General features: G+C 45.8%; 1 protein-coding gene across 3 annotated transcripts in view; it reads left to right on the top strand.

Moving 5' to 3' along the window:
- The window catches only part of LOC308080636 (microtubule-associated protein 2-like), an 81,527-nt gene that overhangs the window by 39,265 nt on the left and 16,107 nt on the right, over window positions 1-26,155 (top strand). For 2 of the 3 annotated variants that reach the window (XR_013932716.1, XM_080422535.1), the window contains exons 3-8: window positions 2,785-2,855; window positions 13,456-13,631; window positions 15,162-15,254; window positions 16,215-16,289; window positions 17,754-17,999; window positions 25,227-25,282. Coding sequence is in view for 2 of the 3 variants with exons in the window: in XM_080422535.1 (XP_080278661.1) it covers window positions 13,493-13,631; window positions 15,162-15,254; window positions 16,215-16,289; window positions 17,754-17,999; window positions 25,227-25,282 (609 nt within the window). In the remaining variant the exon portion in view is untranslated. The remainder of the gene's footprint in view (window positions 1-2,784; window positions 2,856-13,455; window positions 13,632-15,161; window positions 15,255-16,214; window positions 16,290-17,753; window positions 18,000-25,226; window positions 25,283-26,155) is intronic. The other variant, XM_080422536.1, reaches the window with a different exon arrangement.

Genomic DNA, 26,155 nt, shown 5'->3' with positions numbered 1-26,155 from the left:
ATATCATTATTATTATTTTAGGGGGTCGCGGCCTGACAAGTTTGGGAACCCTTGCTCTACTTCTCCATCCTCTCCCTCTCTCTCTCTCTCTCCTCGCCTCCCTCCATCTCTTCCCTTCCTGCTGTCCGACCCATTTGGCCTGCTTGCCTGTCTCCAGGGAGGAACAGGGTCGATGTGGGTCATGAAGACACTGCAGTGGACAAAGCGCCATGCAGCTCGCTGTGTTCTCAGTTCACACTAACAGGGCAGCAGCTTGTTCCTTTAGTCACTGTGTTAATTTACTCACAAGTTCAGTGCCGGTGCCGGTTCTGCATAACTAGGAGGGAAAAAAAGTGCTTCGGAGGTTTGGCCCCATCCTACCTGAAAGCAATCCCCATACCAGAGGGAGCTCCACTGATCTCATTCCCCCCAGATTGGGCACAAAAATGAGGATGAATTCATTCTACTATTATGCCACCAAAATGTGGAACAACAATCAAAAAGTGCGACTCCCTCCCTACCCTCCTTCAAAACCGCCATAAAAGAGCACCTGTCTGTAATTTGCAACTGGACCTACGTAGAACTAGTCTCCTAGCTTGCCAAAAGAAATGACCCCCCACTGCTCATAGTATTGATGATTTCTTGTATAGTAGTCTTTTATATGTCTTGATGAATTGAATACACAGGACCACAATGGAAACAATCCTTTTGGATTGTCGGGGGGGCAGACATCCGCGACTAAAATAGTATCTCAAGAGAAGATGTCAAAAACAAATTTATTTGGAATGGTTGTTGTGAAAATATGTATACCACCGAAATCTTATATCAAAATAACTTTTGATTAATTGGAAAAGGTTATGACTTTAAATCAATTGAATTAAATTGTCATTTTTAAGGAACAGAGGACGCAGTACAGACTAACGAATCTGCCAGTGCAAAAAAAAAATGCCCTCTGCGATTTGGGTCTGGCACCGCTCCATTGTGAATCCATTTCCTGCTCCCGAAGTCTGGGCTGACCAATCAGGGCCCAGTATTCAAATATGGGAGACTGTAATTGGTAGTTGGTTGTAGGTCTAACCAATTGCGTCGAGAGCCATTGTTTTGATCCCGCCCCCTTGGGAAAAAACGTCCTCATAGAAGCACCAGACTCATATCCACACAGTGATATAGTCTGGCTACGCGAGGCTACTAGAAAGTAGGGAATGACATGTGACACAGTCCATGCTCAAAGCTCAATTGCATAGCGCACGTGTAAGCAACAGGGCTGCCCCAAACAGACACAAACAGACACTCCCTGTGTGCCGTGGTCATCTGTGGCCGGGTTTGCAGTCACCGTGCCAGCCTAGCAGCAGCAGCAGCACCTCGTGCCAAACCCAGTGCCCACGGCTCTGTGTCTGGAGGGATGACTGCTTCCATGTGGCACGCTGCTCGGGACTCTGTGGCCTGTCACACTCGTTTAGGTGTGGTTCCGGATGAAAGAGGGTCTTAGCCACAATCAATGCCTTCACGATGATGTATTTGGGGTGGTTGTGGCTATATACCCTCCTTAATGGTATCTCTCTGTTTCCTTCTGTCCGTCTGTTGTGTCTCATCACTTAGACCAGTGGTTTTCAATCATTTTCATATCAAGGTCCATTATCTATGGACCCGTAAGGGTCCATTTGGTTTCATTTTACACTCTCAAGAGTTAAAGATCTATAAGGGTCCATTTGGTTACCAACTCTCCATCATTTACCTGGGGACCACCTGGAACCCCCTCAGGGACCACTGGTTGTTCCCGGACCACTGGTTGAGAACCACTGACCTAGACTCCCCTTCCTCTCCATTTCTCCCTCTCTCTCTCTAGCGCGCTGCTTGGTGCGGGTGCTGCCGCCAGCGTAGTTGAGATCCCCATTTGTCGTCGTTAAGCAATTAACATTTTGCAGCTTGTCTCTGTCTCCTTGGCAACGACGGAGCAAAATTATGCGCCTTCATCCTCTAGCTTCTGTTTGTTTTTCATTCATTCTCTCTCTGTCTCTCTTCTCTCTCTCTTGCACGCTGCTGTGAGCACCAAGCATGGCTAGTTCTTTCACACCGTTGAAACGGTTTTAACAGGATGCGTTGTGCCTCAGTCTGCTGCATGTCTTCAGTCCGACCATGGCTCAGTCCCAGAATCGTCTAATTCAAGAATCTGACGTCTCCAGAAGCTTTGCTGTTGCAGCTGGCAGCGGTGCGGAGATCCCCATTTGGCGTTGTGAAGCAATTACCATTTTGCAGCTTGTCTCTGTCTCCTTGGAAACGATAGAACGATCCTCTCCACCTCTCCTTTATCTCTGGTTCTGTCTTTTTCTCTCTGCCTCGCTGTTTCTCTCTCTGTGTCTGCCTGTCTCTCTCTTTCTCTGTCTCTCTGTCTCTCTCTATGATTTACAGCCCTTCACTGGTGTGACCAATTGCATTTTTGCCCAGGTGTTGACTGCCATTGTCTGTCAGGTGGATGGATGTGAGAGCCTGGAGACCGTACACTCATTTTATTGTGGCGCCTGGTAGCCAATTATGGCAACAATAGATTGAGACACCAGTTGTGTTTGGTGGATGGTCGCGAGTTCAAATCCCGCCAAAGACATTCTGTGGCAAAGCTGGTGAACGAGGCATGTTCTCCCCTCTCTCTGCAGCTGATGATGAGGCGCTTAACCCCAATTGCTCAGTAGCCGAAAATTGAATAATGTGGAGTGTGTTGTAATGAAATTGTAACGCTGCCTTGTATCCCAATATTTACAACCCCCCTCCCCTCTCTCTCCTTTCCCCATTCTTTTTCATTCATTCCAGGTGTGATCAGGAGGTTTCCCTCTTCATTTCTCTGTTCCCCCCAGCAGTGAAGGCAACTCGCATCTCACCAGGTAGGTTTAAGACCACAGATCAAACACGTGGGACAGCCTGGAGCTTTTTGCCGTTCATTTGAAAATAATTTGTGTCAGGGACCCCCCCCCCCATACAATACATATACACAGACAACACATTGTGTTGTTCAAATGTTTCAAAAAATATTCCAAATATTTCACGTTTTTTCAAGACTTTTCTGAAAATAGCAGATCCACATTGGAGCCACACCATTAACATGTGGATCCCGAGATCCACATGATTTGTTAATAATAATAATAAGTTCACAATGGCAGCTTGTTCATTTCACACCTGTGTGCATGCCTTGGTTCATTGCACCGAAGGACTCTAGTCCACAGCCTATGTAAATAGAAACGGGAATAAAAATGGGAAAACTAGGAAGAAAACTAAACAAAAGACCCTGGAGGAGCCTGGATGACTGCCATATGCTACACTACAGTATACGATGTTGCTCTCATATCCTCGCATGACATTTCTCATGAGTCATGCTGGCCCAGAAGCCAGAAGGTTTAACTGTGTGTGATGGTGGGCCAGATGATTATATAGCAGGCTATTCAGGGGATATTCATTCTTTCACTCATTAGGGAGAATTTAGAAATAACAACATCTGGAAGGAGAGAAAGAAATAGAGATGACGTTTTACATTCTGACTGTTTCTAGTCATCTTACGAGTGCAGCCGTAGAACAAGATGGAATTTATGAAATCACCAACAATAAGAAACCAACAGTAATGCTTCGTTTGTACGCCATGGTATGACGGTGGCGCGCTGGAAATATATTTGCTGCGAGACACTATTGTACAATGCAGATTCAATGTTATTGTCACATTTTTACAGGTGTTTTTTACAGGTTTACAGGTGTAAAACAATGGGTGGGGTTCTCCGTCATACAAGCTTCTATCATTTGCCGTTTGCTCGAATAATAGAGAATGCAAGAAACAAGAAAAACTGGTCGGATATGTCAAATATCCTAATATGAGCAATGTCAAATATGTACATAAGATGCATGGTTAAAGATACTAAAAAGAGCAATACAATTAGGCAGCTAAGTAGCAGCCTATAGTATAAATAGTATACTGTAAGTCTTTAGGGTTGCTTGAAGCAGAACGATTCAGAAAACATTTCTCTGACAATAGAATGATGATTGACAGGTTGAATTATTGAATCAACTTATTTCTTATAAGCTTCTTTAACATAAAATGAAATTAGATTTTTTTTTAGCCTTTCTAGGCTGCTGATGAACACATGTCCCCTATACCAGTGATTCTCTACCTTTTCAGGCTGCAACCACCCAAAACAAGTTATGGAAGTCCTTGAAATGGAAGCGTTTGAGCACCACTGCTGTCGGTATAGATCTGTCTGCTTGACTTGGAACATGTGATGTTTGTTTAAAGACGGAGTTTAGTGGCTGAATGTGATGCTTGGTGGTTGTAGTGTTGTAGCACATGGCATTTTGATGAAGTCCACTGTTTGTCTTTGTCTATATTTAGCTCATGTTTACAATGTGTTTATTCCCAGTGTGGCATGTTGCTGTTACTGGTTTAGCCAGGCACGCGTGCGCGCGCGCGTGTGTATGTGTGTGTAGTGTGATGCGGTGTGGCACACATGCACGTGTGTGTCGGTTTTATGTGGTGTCTTTGTTTGCCATAGTGTGTGTGTGTGTGTGTGTGTGTGTGTGTGTGAGAGAGCACGCACGCATGCGTGCAATCATGCGCGTGCACGCATGCGTGCTTAATGTGTGTTTGTAGTGTGATGCGGTGTGGCACACATGTGTGTCAGTTTTATGTGGTGTCTTTGTTTGCCATAGCGCGTGTGTGTGCGTGCATGCGCACACGTGTGTGTGTGTGTGTGTGTGTGTTTGTTTATGTGTGCTGGGAGATGGCACGCTGTTTGCCGTCACCATAATCCCTTCAGTCAATGGGACAACATGTGTATCTCTTCAAGACATGGGACGGAGAGACAGAGGGAGGGACGGCGTCTATTGAGTTTAGTTTGCAAACAAGGCAGCGTTCCAGAGAGCAGCTGGTTTGCAGGGAAATATCACCGTATTCACAGTACCTCTTTTTAAACCACTTTAACCCTATAGTCTCTATTCTGGGGAGAACATTCACCAATTATGAGAGTGCGATTAGATTCTGCCTCTACGTAATGTATGCAAATCACGCAGTTTCGTCCATTTTGCTATCGGACCAGAACTCTTCATGTACCTTGTAGTGTAGACTCACTAGACTAGAGGATAGTTTTGATAGATATAGCTTTATTGTCATTCAACAATACACATAATTTCGAATTTTAAATCTACTCCTAATTAATATACTAGTAGGGGTTTACCTTACCTGTTTTGAAGGACATATTCATGGTCAGGACTATATGGACAAGTCTCATTTAATTAAGCACATTACCAATGAGCAGAATGACTGAACGCGGGACTAGACTACTCATATCTTCTTTTAAACGACATAGTAATTAACCGCCACGCTCATGAAGGATTACATGCATTACATTTTGAACGGCTGACAAAGTGCTGGTCACGGCTCGCGCTACTGAGTTGTACAGCTCAACACCACAGCTAGTCACTCACAAGGAGAGTCCCCGCCCCCGCCCTGTCAGAAAAAACTAAGTACACGAGTCCTACTAGCAAGGGGGACTGGAGCGTGTATTCGATTAGAACACTGGGGTCTCAACGTCAGATCTGGGGACAACCAGTGGTTCAAATCCTTACTGGTCTGTAAGTCCAAGTGTGTACAAATGGTACCAAATGGATGCTGGTTTTCAGAATTGTCAGTGTTCATTTAACTCTGAGAGTGTACAAATGGAACCAAATGGACCCTTACGGGTCCATTTGGTTCCATTTGTACACACTCAGAGTTACAGACCCGTAGAGATCCAGTTGATGGTCCATGGACCTGACGTTGTAGTAACAGTGGATTATAAAATCTTTTCACTTCTTGCGTCGGGTTTCTGTACAAGAGAGCCTTGAATCTACGACACCAACGATGAGCACCACGAGTCACTCGTCACTCGTTTTAGGTGCTAATTCAGACTGCTGCGATTTTTCTCTGCAATGTTCTAATACTTACATTTGTGCTCTGTCCTACGACGGTGTCGCACGGCGAAAATAGCCGATCTACAAGCTCACAACGTCTCTTACCCGCGACGCGTTGTGAGCTTTTTGGGCTTTTCAAAGCTGTTTCTTTGGTCTGAACCAGGCTTTACTATGTTCTTCTGTCACATGGGAATCGTGCTCTGTAGCCAGCAGCTCCCCATAGCCATTGTTAGTATACACTAGAGATGTGAGAACTAGTTCTCCAAAAACACATCAATAAGCCCCTGGGATGAACACACACACGCATGCACACACACATGCACACGCACGCACACGCACACACACACACACACACACACGCACACGCACACGCACACGCACACGCACATGCACACACACACACACTCCATAACACCATACACCATACACCATAACAGTCTGAGATTGCATCCAAAATGCCAACCAGCCAGCCTACTTAATGGTTTATAGATGAATCTAAATGGCTTTGTTTTCCGTTTAGCGCCAGCATGGTTAGAGATGAGCCTCGCAGGTCACAACCCCCCCTGGGGGTTCTGGTGACCCATTTGAGGAACGCTAACGTGGTCAAACACGAACGCACGCTCACACACACACACACACACACACACACACACACACACACACACACACACACACATGCGCGCACACACACACACACACACACACACACACACACACACACACACACACACACACACACACACACACACACACACACACACACACACACACACACACACACACACACACACACACACACACGTTTCAATTACTATACTTGTGAGATCAACATTTTAGAACGGGACTTTTATGAATAGCATTTTTTACAATTTTGTTTGTGTGCCATTTTCTACCCTAACCATAAAGCCATGACGCCGGTCACAAAATTATTTTGTGAAAATTGTCCTCACAAATGTCTATTTCTCAAATTCTACTATACTTGTGGGGACACTTGGCCCTCACAAGTATAGTAATACAACTCCACACACACACACACACACACACACACACACACACACACACACACACACACACACACACACACACACACACACACACACAGACACACACGTGTGCGCCCCATCTTACATCACCATGGGAACAGTGACGTCACTAGTGGACGATGGCAAGATAGATGCCACAGAAGATCAATTTCTTGAATGAGGCAGACGGCTGAGGGGGGAAAAAGCCTGGCAGGCAGGCAGCGAGAACACAGAATTACTCTGAGTTAGACTGCAAAAGCCATGTTGTGTTCATGTTTGTGCAAAAGGATAATCAACTGGAGAAGATAGACTTTTTCATCTTCTGTTTTTATGTGACACTGCAGTGTGGTCCACACACACACACACACACACACACACACACACACACACACACACACACACACACACACACACACACACACACACACACACACACACACACACACACACACACACACACACGGTCTTAAGCTATCCTCAAGCAACCCCCCCTCCTCCCTGCCTGCAGCCAGCGTGGTTGAGCCCAGTTCCTTGTCTTCCGGTCAGTGGCTTTGAGGGCACATCTAACGAGATGATCCACTGTGATCAAAGCAGGGGTGGGGCACAAAGAACCAGCAGAGATTAACACCAGCGTGTGTGTGTGTGTGTGTGTGTGTGTGTGTGTGTGTGTGTGTGTGTGTGTGTGTGTGTGTGTGTGTGTGTGTGTGTGTGTGTGTGTGTGTGTGTGTGTGTGTGTGTGTGTGTGTGTGTGTGTGTGTGTGTGTGTGTGTGTGTGTGTGTGTGTGTGTGTGTGTGTGTGCGCGCGTGTGTGTGTCTCGGTCGTATAGTGTATTCTTGTGATGGCCAAATGTCCCCATAAGTATACTGTTGTACAATTTCAGAAATAGACATTGCGAGGACAATTTTCCTGTTTCACAAGAGAAATGGATGTTTTTATGGTTAAAAAAAGATTTTTGGTTGGGCTTACAATTAGGAAAGGATTCAGGCTAGGGTGAGGATTAGACATTTAGAGGTTAGGTTGGGGTGGAGTTATGCCTCATTTATACTCAGTTGCGTGCCACTGTTGTGCACCATAAATAGCAGATCTACAAGCTCACAATGCGTCATGAGTCAGGCGCACAACTATGTATAGCTCAGGTTTTAGGTTATAGATAAAAAAAATAATCTTTTATGGCATTCATGAAATTGTCCTCAAATCTTTGTCTTCACAAGTATAGTAATACAAACGTGTGTGTGTGTGTGTGTGTGTGTGTGTGTGTGTGTGTGTGTGTGTGTGTGTGTGTGTGTGTGTGTGTGTGTGTGTGTGTGTGTGTGTGTGTGTGTGTGTGTGTGTGTGTGTGTGTGTGTGTGTGTGTGTGTGTGCGCGCGCATGTGCACGATAATTAGAATTTGTGGTGTGTATGTGTGCACGTATGCAAATGTATATGTACTGTATGTGCTTGCGTGGGTGTGTCCGTGTGGTCGTGCATGTGACGGCGAGTATCTGTGCATGCCTACTGTATTGTACATATCATGTATGTACGTGCTTGTGCTCGCGGCTTTCTCGGGTTTGTTAACACCTCATCGATTAGCGCTCATTACCACTGCACTGTTACTCACATGCTGAGTCACAGGAAAGCGGATCCGCCGCGCCTGCATCGTCAGTGCAGGCGCGAGGGATGGGGGATGACAGGGATGAGAGGGATGGGGGTCGGGGTTGCTTTCAAGGTCACTGCCACCTTGACCGTCCCATCGTCACTCACTGAAGACCGGACTGTCGTGCCGATCAGGCAGACAGGGCTGAGGCAAATAGATGATTAAAACGTTAATAACAGTTTAGGACTGCAACAGTCAATCGAACTAATCGAGATGAAGCGAGAAAGGACTACTCTTATCATTTTTTTTATGACATAATTAATTAAGTAATTAATTCAGCTTGTAGATTAGCTATTTTCTGCTTTATCAATTATTTAAAAACACGTTTTTTAAATGTAATAATCGAATTAGCTAAATTGTGTCTGCGGCCAAATACACACATGATTTCTTTTTATGAGAACCACTGTGGTTCCTACAGTGTACACACACACACACACACACACACACACACACACACACACACACACACACACACACACACACACACACACACACACACACACACACACACACACACACACAGGAGGATTAAGGCCAGGTTGGCCTACTGACTGAGCCTGCTGGATTGTGCACCCTCCCTCTTAAAAGGAGGGTGACATTCCAATGTGAGCGATGCTCCATGGAGGCGTGATGATTGACCCAGATTGGGGGGGGGGGGGGCAGAGGAAGGATATTTGGTATTAGGATGGGGATGGGGAGGGGCTTGGAGGTAGTAGAAAAGAGGAGAGGGGATTTTAAAGAGGGAGCGTTGGCGAGAGAAGAAAGGGAGAGCGAAAGTGAAGGAACGAGAATGACCCTCACATGGATTAAAGTTGTCAATTTTTTTTGGGTCAGTTTTTATAAGATTAAGAGTATTAGGATGAGTCATATTACAATTGGCAATTTAGGCATTAAGCAGACATTAGCAAAATCTAATGGTCTCGGATATTTCATAAAAGCAAATGTTAAAGCCTCAGTGTGCAATTTCGCCAACTTTAGAATCCTGATACCGAAGCATAATTGTACATGTTGCGCTAATTGTTTAGGAAACACAGCACTAGTGTGGAGGACTCAGCTTGCACATCGTTTCATAAATCACACAGTGGGACGACCTAACACATATTTTCAGTCTTGAGGTTTGTTTTTGCTTTGATCCGTACACTCAATGACCCCCTAAGGAACTCGGAAAACCCTCAGGCCCGCTGCCACGCCCTAACCATCTCTTACCATCTCTCTCTCACCCCCCCCCCCCCTCTCTCTCTTGGTCTGGGCCCCTCCCCATCTCTCCACCCTCTCTCTCTCTCTCCACGTCTGAGAGCAGTGATAAATAGCCGGCATGTTGAAACGGAGACGATGTCAGCCTCAGACATGATAGGAATTGACCGGTCCCCGTTTTTTTCTGCTGCTGCTAGCAGCGCAGGTTTTAACTCTTGCACGGTCAGACTGGTAGGAGCTCGCCACCACGAGGCAGGATAGCTGTACAGCACGCTGGCCTTAATGCATGTAGGTGTGTCCCGTCTCACACGTTCTGAACACGCTGTGCAACTAGGCCATGTGCAAATTCACCACGCCACCATTAGTCCACCGTGCCAAATCTCCGTTTGCATCAGCCAGTGCGGGGGGGGGGGTGCATATCTTTGAATATCTTTTTCTTTATAATTTGTAACTCAAATCTTTGCTTCTGGGGGTCCCTGGAACAACATATTTTGAGATGGGGGTCCGCCCCCAAAAAATCCTTTTGGGGGACCTTGACATGGAAAAGTTTGAGAACCACTGGCTTACACCATTCATTGACGGGCACAGAACAATAGTGTTAGCTAGCGTTATTTCTTGTGCTCTTGCCAAAGCGTTGTAATATGGATCAAAGTATTCTGTCCAGCTGCGATCGCCCTTTTTCTTTGATATCTGTGCCAAGATCACACACACACAGGGCTTTCTAGGAAAGATGACAAACCAAAAGAAAACAGAATTTTACGCCAATGCAGAAAAGCCCTTTATAGCCTCTCTCTATTTTTCTGTCCGGCTTAATAAAACTGGTAAACATCCACTGGGTGTATGGAGGGAGGGGGGGATGTCGCTTGTCGTTTGCCCAGTCTAGGATGACGGGTTGTGTCTGGAGAGAGCGAGCGGCCTGGGGGGGACAGTCACCCAGACGTTATTCACACTGTACCTCAGTGGCTTTCATCCGGAGCGACACGACTGTGACAACAGAATATCCCATTAAGACCTGAGGCCACTTCTACAAAATGTCTTCTAAATCCTAACAGTTTTCTGAAAAACCTATGTTGCCATTTCAGTGGTTCTCAAACTTTTTCATGTCAAGGTCCCCCAAATTTATATGTATTTGGCCGCGGACTCGCATCTCAAAATTTTGTTCCAGGGACCCCCTTAGCAAGCAAAGATTTGAGTTAAAAATGCTTTAAAAACTATATATTCAAAGATTTACACCCATTTTCAAGATTAAAAAAAAAATACCAGATCTACAAGCTCGTAGCGCGGCACGAAGTGACGCGCTATGAGCTTGTATATCTGCTATTTTTGAATAGCCAAAGTATAAATGAATGGTTAAAAATCTAAAACGACACAGATGCTTTACCATTACTACTTAATGGGATAATCTTGAATTTTGCCTGTACCTTCTGTCCTTATTATTAGCAGCAGGTTTGATCAACAGCTGGGAGAATAACTCTAATTATATGAAAGAGGGTCACTGTAAACTCACTGACTGTGAGTCACATCAACTGAATGCCTAAAAGCAACCTCTCTTCTCCTCTATCCTCTCCATTCCTTTCCTTTCCCTTCTCCTGTCCTTTCCTCCCTTCTCCTTAGAGAGAGAGAGAGAGAGAGAGAGAGAGAGAGAGAGGGAGGGTTGGAGAAGGATGGGGATAGACGGTGCGAGGTGGAGAGAGGTCACAGTGTGTGAGAGACAGTGGGAGAGTGAGAGCATTGCAGAGAGCACAAACTGCAGTAGTGAGAGTGGCGAGAAAGAGAGACGTACTATAAAAAGACAGAGAAAGCGAGACAAACGTGGCGGCGGTAAGAAGAGACACGGTGCCGACACGGTAAAATTACCGGAGTGTTCGTTCAACAAAAACATGGACCCCCTGTCAGTGTCCATTTTATTGTGCCGCTTGCAAAGGGAAAGAACGAAGGTGAAACTGCACCACAACGCGGTGGAGAGAGAGAAAGAGGCAGGGCACACTCTGTACAAATTGTACTGTACTAAATTGTACATTAACCAAATGGACCCTTACGAGGCCATTTGGTTACATTTGTACACTCCCAGAGATAAATTAACAGCAGCTAATATGCTTCCATCCACTGGTTGATAAATATCCTGATGGAATTAGCAGCAGCTGCAACCTCGTTCAGGAAACGACATTATATGTTATGCTGTTCCCTCGGAAAAAAATGGAACAAAGCCCTCTTTGGTTAGAGGGCCACTGCAAAGTGCACACTTGATTGGGAAGTAGATACTGCACAGTATCAGAACCTTGTTATTCTGCTCACGTGCACAGTCCAACAGAACTTTGTTGTACGCTTGCAGGGCCTCTGGTGCCATCTACCGTGTGTGTGTGTGTGTGTGTGTGTGTGTGTGTGTGTGTGTGTGTGTGTGTGTGTGTGTGTGTGTGTGTGCGTTTGTGTCTCTCTACTGGTATTACTACACTTGTGAGGGCTGAATGTGTGAGGAGTTAGGCTTACAATTAAGTAAAGATTCAGGTTAGGATTAGACTGTTGGAGTTGGAGTTATACCGATTTATTTATCATTTGCGTGCCAGCGTTGTGCACCGGAAAATAGCCGATAGTGCTCTGAGCGAATTTCGGCTTCAGGGTTAAAAAGAGCCAAATGAAAAAAAATGGCAATGACAAAATCGTCCTCCTAAAACATTGAAGTCCTCATAAGTATAGTAATATAAACATGGGTGTGTGTGTGTAGTGTCATTTTTTATGTTTTTTGTCTTTGAATGAGACAGACCTGTCAACTCCATCTGCTGGACCACCCACTAAAAGACCTGGTTCTGGTTGCCATGGTAACAACCTCCTTATCAGCATCGAGGGTGTGCTCTCTCTCTCTCTCTCTCTCTCTCTATGTCTGTCTGTCTTTCTCTCTCTCTCTCTGTCTCTATCTCTCTCTCTCTCTCTCTGTCTTGCTCTCTATTATGTTGTAGCTGCTACAGTTTAAAATCCTTTAATCTGTTATTTTGGAGCTTGTGCGATCCAGATGCAAACAAATTGTAATTTCATGTCATTTGAGCAGCGCCTTCATCCTAAATGCAAAGATAAGCCTCAGACAGTCACACGAATCTTCAGAGACTTTGAGCCGACTCGCCGGAGTCATGGAAGTACATGAAAGAGGGTGCTGAGGAGTCATCCAAGGGACACCCATCCGTAGCTTTCTGGGTTTCCCTGTTGTCTGTCTGCCTTGGGTGTTGGTTCTGCTCTGAAACAAAAGGCTGCTTCCAGAGCCAGCAGTGCAGTGCGTCGTCACAGTGCCTCAGCGCTCCCTCTGGTGGCTCGCGGGGTGAACTGCACTCTGCAGTTGTGTGCTAGGATGAGCTCAGACTAAAAAGGGGTTTGTCTGACTCCTCCCTCTCCCTCCCCTTCTCCTCTTAAACCCCCTTCCACCTCCTCTGTTTCTTTCGTTTTCCCCTCAACCTTCCACACAGATCCCCACATCCGATTCAATTCAATTCTATTTCATTGTAGTGCCAAAGCACAACAAGTTGTCTCAAGACACTTTACATATTATAGAGCCTTGACCGTGTCGGGAGGAAGGATGCAAGAGAGAGAGATACAATCAACAGCAACAACAATAGTTGCAACTATAATGACAGTGTGTGTCCAAAAACATCTATGAAAGATACTATATAAATACTATAGTAATATGTCATATTCATATGATTCATGTGACCACCAGGTGACTGCTCCCGGCCCCAGCGTCCCACCAGGCAGGCATGGCAGACGGTCGGCAACCAGAGGACCACTGGGCCTCGAACGGCGGCGAGCACGGGGAGAACGGCTACTCCGGCTACCGCTCGGCCTACAGGGAGAACGGGTACCACGGAGAGGCGGCCCCGCCCCCCGCTGCAGCAGGTGAGGGCGCACAGCGTGTCACCCTACAGTGGGCACACAAGGCACCGGCACGCCCTTTGCGTCTTAAGGACAATTTATGCACAACGAAAGTGACATAAAAATGTGTCGCGGAGGAAAACAAAAGGTTGCAGACGCCTTCATAAAATGCTGCACACTCTGATTGGTTGGGAAGATGCATGAGACTACATCCACTTCCTTGTTTGTGTTTTGTGCCAATGCTATCGTGTTGGCGAGTGGCAGACAGTATGAATGGTCACAACTCCGATTGTTGAGAGACACATAGTTCGACGTGTCGCTCAAAACTTAAATCGGCCTTTAGTACTCCGCTGCAGCCTGGGGTTTGAACTCGCCGCCCAACAGCCAATCACATGACCGCTAGCTAACTAAAAACACACTGCTAGCCGCCTGGTGAATCTGCGGTAGGCACAGTTGTGCCGGATACTGTGTGTGCGTGTGCGTGCGTGCGTGCGTGCGTTCGTGCGTGCGTGCGTGCGTGCGTGCGTGCGTGCGTGCGTGCGTGCGTGCGTGCGTGCGTGCGTGCGTGCGTGCGTGCGTGCGTGCGTGCGTGCGTGCGTGCGTGCGTGCGTGCGTGCGTGCGTGCGTGCGTGCGTGCGTGCGTGCGTGCGTGCGTGCGTGCGTGCGTACGTGCGTGCTGTGCAGACATGTCGGAATCATACCTAGCTCCAACGTTATTCGGGTCGATGTAATTGACTGGAATAGCTTCAGTACCTGCTTCTTGGACCAGCCTTGTGGCTGTGCACATAACGGGATTAGGGCTGTTGTGCCAAGGCAGACTCAATCAATCCCTGAGAGGCATTTGAACAGATGCCACCTCGTCTCTGTGATGGATTGGAACGCAGCAGCACCGTTTCCTCTGTAGCACGGCAACCAATGTCGTGAGCTCTTGGCGTGCGGCCTAGGTGACCCCAATGACTGGCAACTTTCATTCTATAGACCTACGAGTTCAAGTTCCTTTCCTTTGTAGAAAAACACTGTGTGTTGAGTACTGATGGGGAACTTAAAAAAAGATCCAAGGCACTCTGTTCACTAGAAAAATGTTAATGCCTTTATTGTGGCAGGGCTGGCAAAGATTAAAAAGAGAATGATCCAGGTGACCAATGCATTTAGGCTCAAAGAGTTTTCATTGGGGTCCACTGTACCCCAGGTCCACTGGACCTCAATGAAGGGTCTTTTTCAGCCGAAACAGTGTTTTATACAAAGGAATGGAGCTTACACTAGTATGTGTTACGACCTAACCCTCTCCAAAGACCACCTGATTCCAGTTGGACATAAATACGAAACCACACGGCGCTCCTGTATTCTTTTATGCGTTTCATTCTAGAGGATGTGTAAGAGTGAATGATTTCATACAGTGCGTCCCATTCACAATGTGTCTCATCCTGTATATGTATGCTGTCTGTCCATTTGTGTTTTCCATGTCCTTGTCCGTCCGCATATGTATGCGTGTATCTGTGTGTGTGTGTACTATATGTATGTGTGCGTATGTATCTGTGTATGCATGCGGCACAGAGCTAGTGTCTGCCTGTATAGTTGAAGAGGTTACAGCCGAGGCGTTGGTCACACTAAAGGACGAACGCGACCGTGATAGCAGACAGAGTTCAGGTACACACACACAAACGCACACACACTTACACGCACAAAATAGCACGCAGAACAGGGTTGCACCCAGACATTTACCGAAAATCACTTCTGTGCCATGGTAGAAAGATAAGGTATGTACTTTCATGTCATCGGTTTCCCTTCCTTACCTCATACATTGTATGTACTGTATATGTTTATGTGGTGCATTGTTTTCAATATGTTTAGAGCAGCTGAAGAGTTTTGTGCCCAAAGCAGAATACACACACCAATTTAACCACATACTAAACACTAGCGTCCCTATTCTGGGGGCGCGAATATTAGCCGAAAATAGCAGATCTACAAGCTCACGATGCTTCATAAGGCAAGTAAAGAAAACTTGCATTTATCAAATCACATGAATCTAATCACTGGTAAGAACTGAACACATCACATTAATGGCTATAATATAAAAACATTAGCAGTAAAATTGTTGAATTGCTGTCACTGTCAGGCTGCGCAAATGTCAACAACTTTTACATCAGTGAAATGGCCCTCTGAATAGTTGGTATGGTTAAATTTAGACATGTTTTGGTACGGTGTGGTTTCGTTAAGAGCGGCCGACAGCTTAATAGAATTTCTTGAACCAATGCTGGCCAACGGCTTCATATCCACTGCCTTCCTTAAAATGTCAGGATGTCCACAGAGGTATGATTACTTGTATTAACATAATTGCAATTGATCTTGTGCAACCAGGCGCTAAAAAGCAAAAATGAGCCATTACGAGCCATAAAGCCAACCCCAACATCCTATCATGTACTGCTACAAAGCTAATGATGTGGATGCACACACAACAACACAACACACATACACACACACTGGACACATCCAGACAGCCAGGAAGTAAAAGGTCAGCATTCTATGAGCGTTTCCATTTCCTACCCATCCATACCTTTTCTCCCGGTGTGTTTGTCTCTCTGTCTGTCTCTCTCTCTCCCTTCACAGTGGACGACCAAGCCAATCTGCCTCCCTCCCCACCCCCATCCCCATCCGCTGAGCAGGTCGGCCCCATGGCACAAGGTACACACGCATATAAAAACCACACACACTCACTTACAGGGTGAGAACAAATGATGCTGATGGAGAAAGTGAAAAGTTCTACAAGTGTTTGAGTCACGTGGAGGTGGGAGAGAATGTGGCAAGCACAGATGTTCACGCGTGACACACGCACAGCTCTTTCCAGAGCCATAATGCTGGGCACTCGCATGATTGAGATGAGCTCCTCCGCAGGCCCTCTGGCCCCTCCCACTTTGTCTCAAAGCTGTCTTTCCTTTGCATGTCGGTTTGTCGATCCTGCATTTTGTGACACACTCAGTGTTTCTCATCCACATTCAGCCTTCGATAGTCCTTTGTGATTCTTGTTTAGTAATCGCAAGAGCCCTATAGCCATATTCTTGCACTCGCTTTCTTTTCTCCCCTCTTGGATCCTGACCCGCTAGTTGAGAAACACTGTTTACCTGGACACAACCACTCCCTCCTAGACCCCTGACATTAGATTTCATACATTGTGTTAATCCCTCTAGGGCAGTGATTCCAAAACCTTTAAGCTCAAGAGTCTTAAGACCCAAAAGAGAAATGTAGTGTATCCTCTGGACCCAAATTTACAAAAAAAACATTATAATCACTTAAGTCCTATTTCAGAAATAGTGAAAATAGCTGATCTACAAGCTCAATATTTATTCGCACAACCCATACAATGGTTGTGTGACCCAAAAATACATCCCTGTTTGAGAACCACTGCCCTAGGGGTAAGCACACTAAGCAGAAAATAGTCACCCTTGCATGTAAAGATCTTCCTTTTCGTTTCTCAGCGTCTTCTCCGCGTTTCTTCATCTCGGCCAACTCCATGGTCGTCCATGATCCTTTCTTTCACCTGATCTGCTGATCTGCCCTTGTTGTAGATCACAGCTCAGCTTTCAGCTCTTCACACACCGCATCACAGCAACCAGCACAATATTTTATCATAATTATTACCTTTAGGGGCGGCTGAGTGGGTAGAGGCCGTGTGGGAATCGAAAGGTTACCTGTTCGACCCCTGACTCACCCAGTGTACGTGTTGAAGTGTCCCTGAGCAAGACACGTAACCCCTAACAGCTCCACACCATGCACAAAAGCCTTTTGAGCAGCCATCAGCTGGGTGAAGCTGTAATTACCCCTTCCCCAGGGACCATAAAATGCGGCCTTTACCTTTGCATGTCTGCTATCTATCAAAAACACCACTGCATGGACAACCCTATTAAGACATCTCTTTATTTTGCATCGCAGTGTATAGCATTACAATATACCATCTTTCTGTAGAAATACTGTATATCTGAACACAAAATAAATAACGGCACACATAAAAACATTTATGATGACATAATGCCATTGTCTTCATCAGAGCTGAAAGTTACATACCATTGTTAATCCCAGTGTGTGTTGTTGTCCACGTCTCACCCATTTACCCCCTCCTCCTCCTTCTCCTCCTCGCCCCCTGCCCAAAAGAAGAGACAGTAGAGGTTATCAGTGCTCCCTCTATGGAGGAGCAGCAGGTGGATGTGGAGGCAGCTCCAGAGGAGGTGCAGAGTCACCAAGGGGAGGAGGTCTCTGAGGAGCAGCCAGCAGGTGTGCTCTTAGAGCAGGCAGATTTTGTAACAGAGCCCCAGGCTTTGGCCTGCCAGCAGGCCCAGACACAGGAGGTCCTCAATGGAGGAAACCATCGAGCTGAACAGGACAGCCCATCACAAGAAGGTGTGTGTGTGAGTGTGTGTGTGTGTCTGGGCGTATATATACATCTGTGTGTTTGTGTGTGGGTGTCTGGACGTATATACTGTAAATCTGTGTGTTTGTGTGTGCGCGAGTGCACGTGGGATCGCTTTCACGCTGTTCCTCTTGTCTGTTCATCTATTTTGCATGAGCTTCCTCTGTGCTCCGCAAATGGGGCACTTTAATCGTTTTGATTTACGAGATGTAATGCAAGCCGGCCTCGCCCCCCCCGCCGCTCTGTTGCGCTGAGGTCCCCTCTGCTTCCCGCTTGAACACCCTGAAGTTCCGGCGCACAAAAGAACAAAGAACAAAGATAAACCCTCATCACATTGGCGTACAGGTTTTGTGCTTATCCATGCAAAACATGACCATTTGCTTTTTCATCAAAGCGACATTGTAAGATGCCACGATCAACCCGCAGTAAGAGTTGATCAGTCCTCCACTGTTTTCTGTCAGCTACATTGCAAATGCTGGAGGTCAAACATGTGAAACTTCAAGCTCTGTAGGTGTATGTTTCCTTTTTAATATATACTTTCCCATGTGGATCTTTGCTGGGTTATGTTGCAAGGGTGTTTTGTGTCCACACCCAGTGTTCATGTGGGTGCATCTTGGGTATAATCCTGTGTATTTTTGACTATTTATCATTTGCTTACATTGAAGTTTTAGTATTGCTCTCATGCCATACCAATGTTCCTATTGTCACAAAATCCCACTTTTGATTTTACAGTATTATTCACCCTCATTGGGCATGATTATTCATTTATGGAAGCAAGGGTTTGTTAATTGGAAATCCTAGTAATGGATTTAAAACAAATCGAATCAAACCGTACAAATTAATTTACTGAATATGATGATGTTCATGTGTTTACATTAAGAAAACATAATAGCAACAGGAAATTACATCTTTCTTGGGGATTTTGTTATAGGGCTGAAATTGTTACAAAAAAAAGTTAATTTCAATAGGAATTTCATATTGGGTGGAAACCTTATACTTTTGTACAAAAGAGTTACTTTTCAGGAAATGGAAAAAAGAAACTCTGTTCCAATGGATCCAATGTAGTTATTATTTATTCAAAAGCTCTTGTTAATACCTTTCATTTGTTACATATTTAAAAAAAAACATAGACAGACTTAACCACTTTCAACCTGGCATTACTATTCTGGGCATAGGGTTATAAGTGAAAACATTTTAAAAATTGTCAGATTTGTCAACATCTTACCAAAATGGCAAAAATAGCTGATCTACAAGCTCACAACATGTCGCATCACGATGTGTTGTGAACTTGTAGGATGAGCTACTTTCACTACTTTTGCACGACACTGTCATAGTGTATGCAGAAGTATAGGAGGGCATTCATTTATGAAAGAATAATAATAATAATAATAATAATAATGGAGATAAAATGTTTCTGCCTGGCAGCGACAATATGATAATTTTGTTTTAGGGCTGAAATTGATACAAGTCCATTTCAATAGGAATTCAATGTGTTTCTGTATGTCAACATTTTCCAACTTCAATTCAACCTCATGCACCTCATTCTGTTGCATTACAACTCTGCACGCCAGCTTCGGCGCTGTGAATCTCTCATGGCCTCATGCTCTTGTAGCCTGCCCACAAAACAGATTGCATTGTGTGTTACGCTTGATGGAGAGCAATCTATGTGCGTAAAGGCTGGTCTTGACTGCACTGGCTAGCTTGCGAGAGACGCTGTTGTCTAATGCTACTTTAGAACAGAGCTGTTCAGTGTCGTTCAACCTCACAGCCCAGCCGCCGGATCAAGAGGAGGATACACTGCACCACAGTCCCTCTATGGAAGAGGAGGAGCCGAAGGGGGCACCATCACATCAGAGATTAGCCTCACCCGATGTGGGACAAGGAACACCTGAACAAATGGAAGACGTGGCGACCGATTCTCCCCCTTCCCCGGTGAAAGACAAGGAGCTCCCTGATACCTCGCCAGCTCTGCAGACAGATGAGCAAGACACAAGTGGAGTGACAGTAGAGATAGTTAAGAGGGACTCGCTTGTAGGAGAGGCCACAGATGAGAAACAAGCGTTGGTGGATGAACAGGACTCACTCATTGAACACACTATACCATCAAGCGAATCAGCAATGCCAGAAAGTGAAATCAAAGACATATTGACTGCTGAAGGAACGAGTGAGATGAAGTTACATGAAACACTATCCGAAGAAACCAAAGACGTTCAGAGGAATGAAACTGGCGAACAGAGTTCAGTAGCTGCTGGTGTCGATTCAATACAGACACCAGATGTCGTTACAGAGGATAAAACAGGAATGGAAACCTATTTTGAGACCTCCACACCAAGCCATGTGGAGGAGCAAACACAGAGTTACTATGAACTTACAGTAGCAGAGACCAAGTCAACCCAAGAGGACTTAGTGGGTGATTTAAATACTGAATCGAAACTGGAGGCTGTCGATGAGGAGCTCACCAGCACGTTGACAAGAGACAGTATTTCAGAGAAGCTGATGAATGCAAAGAAAACTGAGAGATACGTGAAATTAACACCGGCTAAGATGTCTTTGGAGCAAAGAAGCCTCTCCTTGATAGCAGAGGAAAGCACATCAAAGATCTTCTCAGAATCCTTGTGCACCATCAGTGACAAAAAGGTCCTTTCAATAGACTATCCTCCAACTCTGTTAGTGGAGAACAATTCCCCCATGCTTTCCCCAAATGTGACCATTACTCCAACCTCTTCTGAACCTCCTAAAGATCTCCCCATCACAGGGGAAATTCCTACCAAACACTGTGTTAGTTTTGAACAGTCAAGCGACCTCTCTGAGATGTTGGACCTGGCCGGAGCCTTACCCCGACTTTCCTTGGAGAGGAGGGAGGTGGGCCACATGAGGCGCAAATCCGTGCCAGCTAACGTGTCAGCACTGGTGGGCAGTTCTCTAGTCAAGCTTTCACTGGAAGGCCATGCCTCCAGAGCAGCTGCCGGAGGGGAAAGCCAGCAGGAGGAAATGGGTTACTGTGTGTTCAGCGACTACTCTGCACCTTTGCCCTCCCCTGCTGACCTGCCCGGGAACACACTGCATCAATGTTTCCCTTTAGTGGAGGATGACGGTGAGGAGGACCGAGTAGCTGGAGAAGATAATGGTGGACAAATCCTTGGAGCCCAACAATCTGATCAGAAAGAAATTCTCTCAGACATTTCACAGACATCCGTAGCAGAGAAGAAAGACACGCCTGCGTCTCCCGTGAAGTCCCCCAAGATGCTGGAAAGAGCCGTGACAAGCGGCATGAAACCTGATCGTCTGCGAATCCCCACGGCTTCGCCCAAAGACCGACTCACAGAGTTTCGCTTGGAGAGTGGCCTGCCCGGCGACATCAAGACCCAAGCCATTCTGGAGGTGGAGGTGGAGACGGACCCCTCACGAGAGGCCTCTCCCATTCCACCAGACAACTCATTCACATTCATGTCTCCTGAAAGTGGAGGGAAGGGTCCCTTCAGCCCAACCACCCTCAGGTCACCGGCGGAAGCACCGCCAGAGTCACAACATCTCACCGGGGAGGAGTCCAATCCAAATGTCACATCGGAGTTGAAACCAGTGAAGGTTCCAGAGACAGAAGAGACTGCAGGTAAACAGTCAGAGTTGTGTGAAGAGACGGAGCGAGCTGATCATCAAAAGGTTGAGTCAGTTGAAAGATATGAGATGGAAAAGTCTGACGTACCAGTGTCTTTAGGAGAGATCTTAGAAACAGAGCAGGAAGAAATTGAACCAATGACATCAAATGCTGCTCAACAGTCCGCCGATTGCAAACCTGTGGATGAGAAAGTCATCCATTTAAAGGAGAAGAAACCAGAGGAAGTCTCTCCTGACATACCTGCAACGCCACAGCGATCCTCCCCCATCGTCATCATCCCCCAAGTGGAAGCGGAGGAAGAGGAGGACATTGAGTTTGCCGAAGAACCTCAGGAGGTGCTGGAGGAAGCTGAAGGCACCGCGCTCCTCGAGGAGCAGGCAGAGCAGGAAGGAGGAGAGAAGGAGAATGAGGAGGCAAGGGAAACGGAAGTGGTTGAGGCGGATGAAGACGAGGCCAAATGTGGAATCGAGGCATCAAGTCATAGCGTACAAATCAGCGACAAAGTGGAACCTTTGAGAGACAGCTCTGACCTGTGTCCCGGCTCAGACCACGGTCAGCCACAGCTGCCCCCGGAAGAACAGGACAACGGAGGGGCGGAAGATGAGGTGAAAGCACCGGAGGAGCTGAAAGGGGCACCGGAGGAAGGTGAGACCATTGGGGAGGAGTCAAAGGAAACGGAAGGGGAAGTGGGATCCGTCGAGGTCGACCAGGAGAAAATGGTGGGGAATGAAAAAGAGGAGGACAGGACGTTTCTGGAGGAAACCACGGAAGAGGAGGTGGAGGAGTCTGTGAAGGTTGGTCAGGAGGTGCAAGAAGCCTCTGATCTCCAGCAGTCCGATCAGGCGGCGAACGACGAAACCACCATGGATGTCTCCATCTTAGACACAGACAGTGGCTGGATGGACTCGCAAGGTACCCTGAATTTAATTTACGGGTTGTTGTGTGATGTCACTGTGTCAAGTAGTTAACTTCTGGAAGATGTGTTGAATTTTACAAAGTTTACAAAGCTTGTTAAAAGATTCAATGCATGATTAGCCACTTTACAACTTTTAACTCTACATTAGCTAGGCCTGTGTGGGGTATCAGTGCTCCTACTGTCTCCATCCTTGTTCACTGCAGATGAAGACAAAAGTATCATGACTGAGCAATTGGAAGCCCTTCCTCTGATCAAGTGTCCCACCAGTATGCCTGTGGCGGACAGACCCGTTAAGCGGGCCCCTGGCAGAGGGAGGGGGCGTGCTGGTTCCGCTGACACTAAAGTAACCCGCAGAGAGGCCAGCAGCCACCATCTCAAAGATGATATTAAGAAGAAGAAAGGTTCCTGCTTTGTACTGTGTTAATGTATTGTGGTTTCAAATACATTGGTTACATAACGGTTATACTGTAGTTAAAGGAACATTTTCCCCTTTTCAACATATGGGTCCCTCACTAATGCTCACTATGGGACCGTGCCAATTCTGTCTACATGATTTGTGTCTCAAAAGAGGACTGTGTGGATAATTCAAAAGTGTGCCTGTCGGAGCGACCCAGTGGCTCAGATTTATTTTTGTTTCATGAAAAAAACAAAAGATGCAATAACATTGCCTTTTGTTTCAGTGCGCTAACTTTCCAGGAAGAGAATTAGCTTGGAATCCCCACTGATGATGTCATTTGTGGGCAGGTTTCTGAACTGTCTACTGCCCGTCTCTGAGACACAGAGTTAGTAGAAGGGAATTATGCCATCTTTATAATGAGCATTGGTGAAGACCAATTATATTAAGATACGGTTCAAAATGGGTGAAGAGCTCCTTTAAAAAGTAACGAAACATTAAGCTGCAATATTTTCAGTTTGGAATACACTTTTGAATATGTGTTTTGTAATTAAGTTAGCTCGTTTAACAAGCATTCTCATCACAGTGTAAGTCGCAGTGTAACTTTTATACTTTTACACTTATACACGTCACAGTGTAAGTCACAGTGTAATTTTTTACACTGAATGGACTTACTGTAAACACACGTACATACATGGAGTTTCTTAAACCCTTATGTACTGTACAGTAACCCATGTCTCTCCTTTCTGCTAGTGGGCACGAGGAGGGCTGAGCAAAATAAGGTGTCAGTCCTCCAAAGTCGCTCCCCGTCTCGAAAGAGAGTTGCCAAAGCAGCAGCCAGACAGCCTAGGCCTGCTCTGCTACCAGGCTCCACTAGGCGCAAGGTTACAGGTGACCGCCACCCTTCACCACGACCCAGAGCCATCCATAGCGAATTCGCTCAGGTGTTAACGCACCTATGCACCTGTGCGCCTGCCCTGTACACGTGCCTATACAACTGCTACCGTGTTTCTTTAAACCAGTGGTTCTCAAATGTTTTATGACCCTCGGTTTGGTATGCAATTAGGCTACGGGCCCCCATAACTCTCAGAGGTACACACCTATTAAGGGTCCATTTGGCTCCTAACAATCAATAATTAGCTAGTGACCCCCTGGAACAACATCAAGGACCCCTGGGGATCCCCGGACCCCACTTTGAGAACTATTGCTTTAACCACATGAATCCTAACATCCATATTCGGGCCATGTCATAACATGAGAACTTTAAAAAAAAAAAAAAAAGCTGATCTACAAGCTTGTAGATTGGCTATTTTGGCTATTTGATGTACAACAGTACGGGGTGTAGTACATGGTTAAAATTCAACCACTTAAACCCTATATGCTGTTGTACATCATGCCAGCTGGTTGGAGACATTTAATGTGTCTCCAACCAGCTGGCATTCGCTCAGTCAGAACTGAATGTAAACCAACAATGTTGAGGGAAGGTGGGTGGGGGATTTCTGAGTAAAAAACATGGTGGTGAAGAATTACGACGTCCGCATCGTCTCTATAGATGGCTCTTTGGTGGACTCCATGCAGGTGCAATGTAGCTGGCAAACATCATGTGCCACTTACCCATCTTTAACTGGTCATATTTTACTTTTTTAATTGTTTTCTTGAACCCCATTCATTCAGAAGTGTTTTGAATCTCACATTCCGTTTGTGCAACTCTCCGTTTGTTTTTACATTATGTTATTTTTGCTCATTGATGCTATCTAGATAGTTTTGTGGATGGTCTGTGAGGTGGTTCTGGATGTGTCCTTATTGGTTGCAGCCCTGCCCTGCTTTCTGTGTGTTGGGTGGAAGTAGCTGCTTGTTACGATGGTGCTGGGTGCAGTTGCGTGAGTTGGCCTGCAGGTGTCAGAAGAGGCCAACAGAACAACAGTGAGGAGGAGAATGGCTTGGGCTGTGTGCTTGGTATTGAATAAATATCGTGTTGTGTCTCCTGAATACAGTTGTTGACCCAACTATGTTGCCACTGGAGTCTTGTGTGTGTGTGTGTGTGTGTGTGTGTGTGTGTGTGTGTGTGTGTGTGTGTGTGTGTGTGTGTGTGTGTGTGTGTGTGTGTGTGTGTGTGTGTGTGTGTGTGTGTGGTGTGCGCGTGAGTGCATGCATGCGTGTATCTTTGCGTGCATTTACCTGAGTGTGTGCCGTGCATACATGGTATCTTGTGTGTGTGTGTGTGTGTCAATATGTCTCCCTCTGCTGGCCATGTTCTGACCATTCTATACTCTTGTCTGCTTTCTTCACAGCTATGGAAAGCCGGCAGCCACTTACCGTGGCCCACCAGTCCAGGGAGAGGACCACGGTGAGCACACACACACACACACACACAAATGTCATGCCCCTAGTCAACAAACGACATGTTAAAAGGTCTCATAAATGGTGTGCAAAGGAAGACGATGAAGTACAACATGCTACATCTAAATAACATACTTGGCTTTTGTGGACAAGCAAACAACATGTCTATATAAATAACACACTCAACATAAAAGTAGCCAACATTCATCTGCATAGTATAACTAGCATCTACGGGTTCTCAAAGTGGGGTCCAGGGCTCCTGAGGGGGTTCTTAATGAACCCTTACAGGTCTGTGACTCTGGGAGAGGGAGAAAAGTCTAGGATGCTTGGAGCATTGGTAGTTATAGGGAAGGGAGAACAGATGTCCTGTGTTTGTTGTGTCAGCTTAATATTTAACTTCTTTTTTTGTTGTGTTATTGAACATGTGCTTTTTGTGCATCACTTCTGTGATTTCTTTGTTTATTGCATGACTATATTTGTAACAACCCTCTCTATTGTATTATTGTAGTGGACATGAAGAGTTCTGTTTCAAAATGCTCTACATTTTGGTGGGAAACATACACAACGCTCATTTTGCCTTCTTTGTGAGATAAACTGTACAGTAGAGTATCCAGTCTGTAAAATGTATGATTACGTCATTCATCTTAAATGTAATTTACCCTGTAACACGACTAAGAGCCCAAAAGTTCCATTTGCACTAGAGGCTGTGCTGTTCCTTTTTACTCCCAACTGTCAAAGTGCCGCTAGGAGGGCTAAACATTACCATCCATACAGCACTGCTGCTAGCAGAGCTAAATATTATCATACATTTTAAAACGTATGATGGTTGAGAGCTGTAGGTGTTGGAAACCCTTTGTCTCAAATTGTGATCTTATTTTGG

The sequence above is a fragment of the Gymnoscopelus braueri genome, assembly GCF_963280865.1.
Source record: "Gymnoscopelus braueri genome assembly, chromosome: 24".
NCBI lineage: Eukaryota > Metazoa > Chordata > Actinopteri > Myctophiformes > Myctophidae > Gymnoscopelus > Gymnoscopelus braueri.
The sequence above is the reverse complement of the archived record's forward strand: the minus strand, read 5'-3'. Positions and strand labels throughout refer to the sequence as shown.